We start from the raw sequence: 11,067 nt of genomic DNA, 5'->3' as shown, positions 1-11,067 counted from the left end.
GTTATTAAAACCTGCATTTCAACAAAGAGCTGTCAAAGGACATCAAGGACGAGACTGTAGAGAAAGTGCTGCTCAGATAAAACCTAAATCGAGGAGTATGACCCAAAGAACACCATCGCCACAGTTAAGCATGGTGGAAACATTATGCTATGGGGCTGTTTTTCTGCCAAGGGTAGGGGACGACCTCCAGCATGACAATGACCTAAAACATACCACCAAGGCAACAAAGGAGCGACTAAAGAAGAAGCACATTAAGGTCATGGAGTTGACTAACCAGACCTGAATGCTTGAGGATTTCTCTGGATTTCATTGAACTATTTCATCTTTATGTTTTCTGAGTTTAAAGCTGCTGTGTGTATTGTTTCTACACCTTAACTGTAGTTGTCACAATTGGTGACAAATACTTGTGATATCGTGTGATGTCACGGCAAGATTATACAGAACCATGCCACTACATGCCACGCTGTATTGTACTGTTACTCTTACCAAGCATACGTTTTCTGAGGTAATACAAGCAGTTATAAGGGTGACAAATCTGTCAAGCGGTGAGTGTTGATATGGTGAATAGTTAAAAAAGGGAGGTACAGATACATATCAGCAGATCTCTGAGTTTATTGCTTAACAGAAACTAAATGAAAAACCCACAAGACAGATTACAGATGCTATTTCTGTGTCTCTGCTTATCTTCATCTCCAAGTCCTTACTGTACTAAAGACAGTGTTAACTTTGTGAGAATACTTCATGTAGATCATGAACTGTTGTCATGTGTCCATTCACTTACATTTACACACACATTAAAATATAAGTAGGTGTATGAGTTGATGAGGCATGTGCTCAAAGTGATCACATCTGTAATGTTGAACTGGTAAATTGTACAGTGTGTGATAACTGCTGTGTTAACATGCTCATAACAGCAGCAAATGAAAAATGCTATGGGCGGTTCAGATGTATAACAACCTTTCTTGTTCAGCATTGCCCTTTAAGGATGTGGACTGTGATACATGCACAACAAACTAATAGATTAAGATGTCCCATAAATACACAAACACACTCACTGGTTTTATAATTTTGAGTCACTGGGAGTTATGGTTTTCTGTGGCTGACACAGCAAGCCAAAAGAAAAAAAAGAAAAAGAAAATGGAAAAATGATCAAATCCTGAGAAAGTTATGGAATAACTTAAGTCCATATTAAAATCCAACAGGAGTCAATAATGTTCTAAACAGTCAGATCAAAGTAATTCAAATAGGATTTAAATAGGCTGGCTGAAAGGAAAAAGCTTGACGTAATAACCAATTTCACTTTTTAGACTCAACGTTTTGCTTTTGTAAATTTGGATCAGCAGCTCTCAGTTACCCTCACGCATGTCTATCATTTGTTAAAATATGAAGAAGCAGCAGCACGCACCTGTTAGAGAGCTTGTTGCTTTAAGAGCATCTGGGGACAACTCAGAGTAACACCACCGATTATAAATGCCGCTTTTTTTTTTTTTTAACCACACACCAGCGCTGCCGGAGAAACATGGTGCTGATGTTAAACTCTTACAAACTTTTTGAAGATTAAAAACACCCCACAAGTGTTTTTTAGATTATTTTAAGAAATAGTATTCATCTGAATTATGCTACTGATGCTGACTGAAAACAAGGGGGATTTAAAATCAAAGGCACGTTTGGCTTTTTGTTGTGATAATTAACTATGTTAATATCTTTCCTTCTTTGAAGCTTGCAATATTGACTTTTTGACTGAGTGAAAACAGATTTGTTTCCTTGTATAAATCAAAAACATGTCCACCAAATGTGTTTTTCTCCATCCAAGAAAACAATAAATCTCATATTTTGCTTTAATTTGATGCGACTACAGACTGAACAACTTGGCAGGTGTTGGTGAGAAAACGTCAGATGAGCCATTTCCCTTTGACTCAGAGACAACCTGGATCTAAATAATAAGCAATAATAAGTGTGAATATGCATGTTATTTCAACAGTGTCATAACCTTTTTCTTTAAATTGCCAGTTTTAATATTTATTTTGAAGAAATTCAAAGATTAATCCATTTGTTCGCTTAATGACAGCACAGAAAATCTAAATATTTTCAGCCATCAATCATCAGTGATGCATCTGAGGTGCTCCTAAGGTTCAAATTTTGGTCCCTTCTTGTTCTCTAGTTCTTCTATGTTTCCACTAAGACTATACACATTTCTCCTGTGACCTGTAGTACTCTTTTTCTATCTAGATTATTTGGTGATCAGCCTGGTTTGGAGAGATCAGCATCTTTTGGTTCTCAAAGGACCCAAAAAAAAAATTTTTTTTTTTTTTAAAGTTTCCGGAGTGACGTCTCTTTATGTTATGACCAGGTCCCCCGACCAAAACAAAAAACCATCAGCATCAGAATGAGACAAGTCACTTATTTGTGAGAAGCATTTTTCTTTTTGTGCTTTACATAGGACACGAATGTTTGATCTTGTAAAACAATATGCATAACTTAATAAAAATACTAGTTTGTGAAACTGGAGCAGTGATACAAATGAAACCCTCTTGCAGCCTTAAACAGAAGGACTGTCCTTCCTCTGGGACGGATAATCTGAATAATGCATCAGACTTACTGTGACTGATTCAATAAGACACTGTTGCATAGTTATCACTGTGTTAGAGAACATGCAGTCTTTCAGCTAGGAACAGTGGAGATGACTTTAGCATGGAAAACTGCATGATTCATACTGGACAGCTAAGATTCAAACTCATCAAATATACATTCAGCATCCACAGGTTCGGTTCATGAGTTCCAGTTGTGATAAAAGCTTCTGTTTTCTCAAGGGGTTATTGCTCTGTGACTCGACAGGTTCACACTTGCTACAGATGTCACTTATTAGAACAGCTGGCACAGCAGGTGATCTTGTTTTTTGCCAGTTTAAGAACACCTCACTGCATTCACTGGGTATCATTTCTAAGTGTTTGTTTTTCTGCCCCTCACATATCATCAGGCTCGGCACAAAAGAGGCAGCCCCCCCCCCCGTGGTTAAATGGAAGAATGATCTTTTGAGACGTCAGTCACTGGTCCGTCATTCTGCGTCATCCACAGTTTTTTAGAATATGTGATGGTCCAGGCAGAAGCACAATCGAATAGCTGTCCATTCATGTCTTTAAAGGAAGACGTTCCCTTTCTTCTCACCACTGCATGTGTGGGGGCTGTGCGTGGCCGTGACTCTTATCTCTGTACTCTGTGTGCAGCAACTTTCTGGTCTGTGACGAGTCCTGACCCTCCAGCCAGTCCTGATAGAGGGTGTGCAGGGTAGGGTTGAATTCTGGGAGCCGGACTGGAAGGCTGCTGTAGATCTCCTCCATCTGGTTGACCAAGGCTTTGTCCAGCCGGCCTGCACCTCCCTCACTCTCAGCCTGACCGCGGCCGCTCAAGCACCCTGAAGGGAAACATAGGAGGAATGTTAAGGGTCATAAATCTTAAAGAGCTGGCAGCAGCATGTCTGAGCTCATGGGCCGTGATGGGCGTTACCTCCGGGGCAGGACAGCACCTCCACCAGCTGATAAGGCACACGTCCCTTTCTCATACGGTGAACCAGAGTCTGGATGTTCCTGAAACCATAGACAGCAGCAAACTGCAGAAGTGTTTCACCATCCCGCTCTAGTGTCACTTCCTGGAAGTCCCGATTCCTGTAAAGTCACCAGCAAAGGGATTATACACAGATAATCAAAGAAAAGTGATCTTTAACTGATCCATCCACTGCCGTGTTTTAAACACCCACATCACACTGCTAAGCTGATTAAACTGGTTTTTCACCTTTACACAGACAAAGTAGCAGCTCTTAAGTACAGGCTGACACAGCAATGTGGGGAGTGTAGGATCACAGGGTCAGTCTTAGTTCAAAGTTAGCTCACAGTGAAGTTGGTGTGACAACAAATTTTGTATTGCTCATTGTTAATAATTGAATTGAAAGGAAATTAAAAGCAGCAGATGTGCATAAAGTTGACAATGAAGAAGGAAAAAAAACACTTTCCGTGCATCTGTTGATGCGCCAAACGTACAAACAACCACAGTAATGTCATAATTTCACATTAACAGATGGACAAATGGATTAAAACCCTAACACCATCTCCAGAATGACACAACCGTGAGGTATTAGAACACAACTATGCCGACTGGGCCGTCTCTCACCTGAGGGTCTTATATGTGATCTCCTGGACGTCCACACCAAAGAGTTCTTTAGCAGCGTGTTTGAACACGTGTTCCAGGAAACCTTCAGAGCCTCTGCCGTCATGTCTCACCAGCGCCACGTCTCCACCGTCTCCCAGCCTACAGTCACAGTCAAAGCTGCATTGACACAGGCTCAGAGGTTGTATCCAGTCACGTAAACATTACACATCAAAGTACAATTTATTAACACTCCAACTACATAGCACTGACGTCATCGTTTACATTATTAAAAACAATGCTCTCAGCTACTCACACTTGGTCCAGTGGAACTGAGTCCAGCTCCTCCACCGACACCTTCCTCTGCTCCATCAGGTAATAAATCTGCCCTGGAACATGAAACATGACTCTTACTTTGACAGTGCTCTCTTTCATTATCCACTACAACACTCACTGGCCACTTTATTAGCTACACCTGTTTAAAGGCTTATGTACAGATGGACAAGACGACCTGCTGAAGTTCAACGTGAGCATCTGAATGTGGGAGAAAGGTTCTTTAAGTAATTTAACCGCATTTTTTTTGATCTGAGTATTTCAGAAACTGCAGATTAAAGTTTTTCCACCCAACCATCTCTAGGTTTTAAAAGCTGGATAGTGTAGTGGTAAGACTACACACTTCTGGAGTGGTGGTCGCAAGTTCAGTTCCCACCTGGTATCCAGTAAGGGTCCTGTCACGGCACGGCTATGTCTGCAGCCTGTTCGCAGTTCAGGACACAAGCATTTCACTGCATGTTCACTATATGTTGAACTGTGTATGTGACAAATAAAATTTGTATTTGTAAAAAAGAAAACACAATGGCTTGTTCATGTGAGAGGAAAATGAACGGAATATTATGAGCTGACAAGAAGGCAACAGTAACTCGAATATGTCATTTTCTGCTGTGACATTCAGCTGGTTTGGCATAAACAACATGCTGCCCAGTATGAACTATTGCTGTTACTGGTGATATTTTCTTGGCACACTTTGGACTGCAGCTGAGCACTGTTTAAAAACCACAGTACAGTTGCTCATCATATCCATGCCTTTATGACCAGTGTACCCATCATCTGATGGCTGTTTCCAGCAGGATAATGCACACAGTTGCACTGATGTCAAACTGGTTTCTTGAACATAACAATGAGTTCACTGTACTCAAATGACCTCCAACAGTCATCAGATCTTAATCCAGCAGAGCACCTGATGATGTGGTACATCATAGATGTGCAGCAGCTGTGTATCATACTAGTATGAACTGAAACCTCAGAGGAATGCCTCCAGCACTTTGTTGAATCTGTCCATCTATGCCACTAAGGCTTTTCTGAAGGTAAGTGGGGTTCAACCAAGTATTAGCATGGTATACCTAATAAAGTGGCCAGTGAGTGTACATTTTACAATGATACATGCAGTGATACTCTGGTTGAAACAAAGAAAGTGAAGAAGAGGAAACATGGTTGGTTGGTTGGTACATGCAGGTGCATCAAATGAGTGCGAGTGCAGATTTCTTTTTTAGCCACAGCTGCAGCTCTCCCACAGTTGCTCACTCTGACATGCTCTGTCATACTGGGGTCAGCTGCTCTTAATCTTAAATGGATCTAGAGACAAATGGCTGAATCTCAAGAAAACAAAAGAAACCAGATCAGCATCCTGCTGGCATAATTACAGTGATTATATTCGAGTATCCATTATGACCTTTCTGAAGAACATTATAGCTGTTTAAAGCAACTCTTGGAGGAAACCTTTTAAGGATATCAAGTAATTCAGCCTTTCCACTGCACAAACAATCCTCAGGTTTCAGATACACCTCTAGACAGTAAATGTGTTCTGCTGAAACCAGAGAGAGGGGTCTAACAAACTCTAATATGGTTGCAAATATGGTCTTTTTAATAATCTTACCTGAGGTAAGTACGCAGTCTACATCCCTGGTCTCCAGCATACTGTTGTAGAACTCTTCTCTGACAGCTTCTAGCTTTTTATCAAAGCAGGGAGCCACCACCACATGGTAGAGTTTCTCTGGACTCAACTTCTGCTAGTACAGAAAACACAACAAAGACATAATAAGAGAGATTCTCTCTCATAAAATACAGAACTCAGTCTGACATTAGCCTTGGATTGTTCAGGTTTGAGACAGTACAAACACTGACTCAGATGGAACGTGTGGTTTGGGACGACGTGACTACATTAGGTGATCAAATACTGAACATTTAGAACAGCCTTTTGGCTCACAGTGATTTTTACACGTTTGGTAAATTTACCTCTTTAATTTTACATTATTTTAAACTTTGGCTACATTTTTAAACATCATTTTAAAAAAACAACCCACAACAGTTATTTTGAAGGATTTTAAGTATTCTTTTTAGTATAATTTAAAATGACAGTTATCATTAAAAAGAATAAAAAAAAAAAATCGTAATGGCATAGATCCACTCTGTATGTGTTCTCACTGCACCTGAGAGTGGTGTAATCTGATACCCTTGGCACTACTATTGGCTGGATGCCACACACCCACTGCCCAAAGGTTAAAGCCCAGGAACATGTTGAACACAGCAAAATAACAAGAAAATGTAGCAATGGAGACAAGTGCCAGGGTCATCTGCCTGCATTGTTATGGCTTACTTTAGTGGGTCGCAAGTCATTTAAAAGGATGATCTTTGTATGTATAAATGAAGTTATATCTGGTTGTATTTACAAGTGCTACTGGCACTACTGAATATGCCAACAAAACATCCCAGCTAGCAATCATGAATAACTACGCATGTTCTTTTTAACCTTCTGCTTTTTCCTCAATGACAGTTTAATAAAAGAGCTTTAATGCAAGGTGTTACACATTTGTCGGGCTTCATTTCTGTTGCAGGATATTTTGGCTGAGCTGCTGTTAAGATTTTAGGAGCGGTTCATTAACATTAGTTCATTTGATGCATTCTTTTTCTGCATTTTGTGACGGCTTAAATTAGAGGTAATTTAACACAGGGCCTCAGAAGTGGTGAAACTTGTTTTGGTAAAGCACTTCCTGAACTACAACAAGTCCTAGAACCACATGTTGGGTGAGCAAAGTTCCCGGTCTTAACCTATTAGAGACTTTTCTAATAGAAAAAAGATTTAGAGCAGCATGAAGACCTTTTAGCCAATCAATGTTAGCCATCAGTCCCCATCAGGCTGATCACCTCTTACCTCCATTATATTTAACTCTTACGCCTATACAACAGATTAGTTTTCATTTATTTACCCTTCCTTATTTGTCGACAGACACTTAAACAAGTGGTAGAAAGACCTCCAATTACCCTGAGACCTTTGACTGTGAGTTGTCACAGTGGATCAATGCTTACCTGCTGTTTAGAGAAGTAGTCTTTGACCAGACACCCCATGATCTGTTGGGGAGACCTGGCTGTGCAGATATGAGGAGTGACCAGGCTGCCCAGAACACGCTCTGAATAGCGGATCCACCCTGTAAACACACAATGTTAAAATAACCATTAGCCTACTGTGCACGCGTGGCTCAGGGGGTTGGGAATCGCATCTGTAACCGGAAGGTCGCCAGTTCGATCCCTGGGCTCTCTGTCCTGGTCGTTGTGTCCTTGGGCAAGACACTTTACCCTACCACCTACTGGTGTTGGCCAGAGGGGCCGATGGCACGATATGGCAGCCTCACTTCTGTCAGTCTGCCCCAGGGCAGTCTGACAGTCTGTGGCTACAACTGTAGCTGCCTCCACCAGTGTATGAATGAATAGTGGCATTGTAAAGCGCTTTGGGTGCCTTGAAAAGCACTATATAAATCCAATCCATTATTATTATTATTATGAATTGAAGTTTTTTATTTTAGAAACACACACCAAGAGATAGGAGGAAAAAATCCACATAGTCCAATACATTTCTTTCATGATGATAAGCCGGCTTGCTATTTAATTACTGGTCGTTCCTCACCTGGAGGCAAGCAAAGCCCTCCTCCATGGCCAGTGTTAGACCCCACAGGATGAATACCTGGGTGTCTGCATGCACGTGTATAGCTGCAATTAAAGACCAAAAAAGTTCTAGCGTCCTATCTCTGATAAAGGGAGTGGTGCAGGAAGAGCTTCCTATCTTTCCCCAGCAGCTCTCTGCTATCTGCACCTCTAAAACCCCATGTTCAGCACACGCACAAAAATTCACTCAAGAAAGAGCCCGGGGACTTGCAGAACAAAGAAATCTTAAAACTGAGGCAAACACCAGCACAGATGATAATCACACTGACAAACCAGTACAACGGGGTGGGGGTTTGAAAAAAAGAGGAGAAGAAGAAGCAGCAGTAAAGAGTGGGGGGAGTATGAGGAAGGCAAAGAAGAGAGGACGGTTTACCTGGACAGGAGGAGGTGAACATGGGCAGGGCGTGGGAATCATGGTGCCTCCTGCGATATCGCTGAATAAACTCCTTTTGACTCTCTAGGATGCTGAAGCCAGCTGCCAGAGTGGTGTCAAACACATATTGCACTCCTGCAGGGAAAACCCAGAGTGACGAAGCAGAATGCACACAACAAACAGGGAAATGTTGAACATGTATGATAAATACCAGGGCGTACGGGTAATCCGTGCACACCTGCTTGCAGAAAGGTAAACTTAAGTCTGTTTAGCAGAAAAGTGGGAAGTACGGCCAAAAAAAAAAAAAAAAAAAAAGTAGCTTGTTTTAAAATAACAAAACAAGCTAACAACAGAAAGAAACAAAAAGGAGAGAGTAGGAAACTTATGGTAAAGTCTACTTCGTATTTCATAAAAGAAAAAAACTCAAATCACCGATGTGCTTGAGGAAGCCGCAGAGCTTGTGGGCTGCTTCAGCGATGTCCACACCGAACTTGACAGCAAAGAAAGGCAGAGACTGCGGACACACCGACGCCACCAGCACCTTGTGCTTCGACGCATCACACTTCTGACAGGGACAGAGGAAGGTGTTGTTTAGCAAGCGCAACAAGGCAGCGCAGAAACACTCCCTGGTTTCAGAGGAAGTGTACCTTATTCAGCGCCAGAACTCGCTCCACTTCCTCCAGACCCTGCTGAGAAATCTTCAAGGTGTCCTCGTCTGACAGACAGCCGTCACAGGACAGGCATGCGCTCAACAAAAGCTGGGAGCCTTCATTCCCCTGAAAAAATTAGATTTTTTTCACCCCGACAACCTTTGAAGTGGGCTACGTTTCATCTTCCTGTACTGGTTATTACCTGCCTTAAGCCTACTATCTGCTAAAAGCATCTTAATCTGAATCATGCTGAAATAAAGAACTGTAACTTTTTAGACTTTATCCTCCCTGTGAACTTCAAACAGTCTGAAAGGATGCATGAAATGCACATGCATGAAAACTGCTTAACATGGGAACATGATGAGGACTGATTCATGTAGAGCAATTAATGACTAGAGTGCACTGGGTAAGCAGATACTACCTGCCCATTGACTTCTTCGCTTTCCTGGTTTGAGTTGGCCCCATCTTCGCTTTGCTTCTTATTGCACTGTGTGTAGAAAGATCGATAAACTCAGCTCAGAACTGAGAGCAAGAAAGAGGCAGTCAACCAACCCATTTATGAGACAGCGTAGTGCTACAGAGCCATCATCATACCTGTTTGGTGCAGTTCTCGCACTTCTCCTTGCGCTTGGCTATGTTGACCTCTGACATTTTCTTCAGCAGTTATATCTTTAAATTAAGAGAGACACACAGAGATTAACATCCCAGCTCCACACAGCCTAAAGTTTCCTGTAATGAAGGCAGAGGCGACTACTCTTTGCTGTTTAATTAACTCCACCTTCCACTGACTGCTTCCAGCGTCCTATCACAGGCGGGCGTTTTTATCATAAACAAAACAGCTTTATAATGGTGGGAAACTGAGTGCAAGCACAAGCTAGTCTTCTGTCATTACATCCCAAATTGCTCGGGTTAATTATATAAACAGAGTCAACAGAAACCGCCACGAAGTCCATTACGTCAGATTGCGTGCGCGTGAGGGGAAGCGCGAGAAGTATGGGCTGGAAGCTACCGTGCTATTAAAACCTATAGAGTTAGCTTGTTGTATAGAAACAGTCTTACTTTCATATGATACAAAAACACCTTTTAAAAAAATCTAGTTTGGGGTGAATATATTTATATCTTTAAATAAGAATAGCCAAATCCTTAAGCATGCCTCACGTTAACAAGCTACCTGGTATGTTAGTTTTGCTGCCCTTAAATATACCACTTGAAAACACGCTATTTCGGTCCAGGCCTTTTTTGGGGTTTCTACATTAATTCCTGTGTGGGACCGAAGCGTGTATGCTGGTTTAACGGCACGGCAGACGCAGTGTTAACGCTGCAAGGTCGAATTTTAAGGTAACTCACCGGACGGTTTATTTCACTGCTCTTTCGGACAAAGACATGGGGAAAAAATGTAGAAGAGCAGCCAGTGCTAAAGAAGACTACATACAGGTGAACTCGACAGTTACTCAGCACCCTTCGTTTTCCGGTCAACTCGTCTGTGGACGGCGTCACCGCCACTGTTGGCCGCCAGGCTTGAACCTCTGCGGTTATTTCATAATACTCTAACTGCCGCTTACAAAAGCGACGAGACTCCTCTAGTGTCCAAGCCAGTCGTCCGACTCCATTGTGTACCCCGGCGACCTCTGAGCGCATGCGCAAACTGTGTACGAGTTGCTCCGGAAGCTCGTGTGTAGAAAGACGTCTTCTTACCTCACGTCACACTAAATTCAAATGTGATAGAAACAGCTTTGATAAAAACTCAGTTTAGGTATTTCTGAAAAGAAAACCTGTGTGGTTGTTATCGAGTTATGAACGCCTTTTCAAATTGTTACTATGTTTGAAACATTTAAGTACACAATCATATAAACTACTTGCTTGCTTATGGTAGGCGTATGCAGGCAAATGTAATGTTTAAATGTAAAA

General features: G+C 41.8%; 1 protein-coding gene across 4 annotated transcripts; it reads right to left on the bottom strand.

Annotated features, from left to right (window-relative positions):
* Positions 1 to 592: 592 nt before the first annotated feature.
* Positions 593 to 10,807, bottom strand: narf (nuclear prelamin A recognition factor). 4 transcript variants are annotated; one of them, XM_085283856.1, is made up of 12 exons: positions 10,507 to 10,807; positions 9,754 to 9,828; positions 9,581 to 9,646; positions 9,157 to 9,285; positions 8,942 to 9,074; positions 8,510 to 8,644; positions 7,504 to 7,622; positions 6,074 to 6,206; positions 4,457 to 4,529; positions 4,165 to 4,302; positions 3,505 to 3,662; positions 593 to 3,412 (listed from the first exon to the last, which is right to left on the bottom strand). In XM_085283856.1, exons 2-12 carry the CDS (start codon positions 9,808 to 9,810, stop codon positions 3,162 to 3,164), a joined length of 1,392 nt encoding a protein of 463 aa, XP_085139982.1. In that variant the 5' UTR covers positions 9,811 to 9,828; positions 10,507 to 10,807; the 3' UTR covers positions 593 to 3,161. The 4 variants fall into 4 exon arrangements, with proteins under 4 accessions (XP_085139982.1, XP_085139983.1, XP_085139986.1 ...); XM_085283857.1 differs by having other exon boundaries at positions 10,592 to 10,807; XM_085283860.1 differs by having other exon boundaries at positions 6,074 to 6,203; positions 10,507 to 10,806.
* Positions 10,808 to 11,067: the final 260 nt, after the last annotated feature.

The sequence above is a fragment of the Mchenga conophoros genome, linkage group LG8 (genome assembly GCF_057382185.1).
Source record: "Mchenga conophoros isolate Kocher_MC1m ecotype Shallow Benthic linkage group LG8, M_conophoros_male_GT1.1, whole genome shotgun sequence".
NCBI lineage: Eukaryota > Metazoa > Chordata > Actinopteri > Cichliformes > Cichlidae > Mchenga > Mchenga conophoros.
Note: the sequence above shows the minus strand (reverse complement) of the source record. Positions and strands in the feature narration are given on the sequence as shown.

Excerpts from the sequence above, each read along its gene's own strand:
- narf (XM_085283856.1), bottom strand. The coding sequence starts at position 9,810 with ATGTCAGAGGTCAACATAGCCAAGCGCAAGGAGAAGTGCGAGAACTGC. Across the intron at positions 9,075-9,156 it reads GAGTTCTGGCGCTGAATAAG|AAGTGTGATGCGTCGAAGCA; the intron begins GTACACTTCCTC and ends TGTCCCTGTCAG. Across the intron at positions 4,530-6,073 it reads AGACTGCGTACTTACCTCAG|GGCAGATTTATTACCTGATG; the intron begins GTAAGATTATTA and ends TTCATGTTCCAG.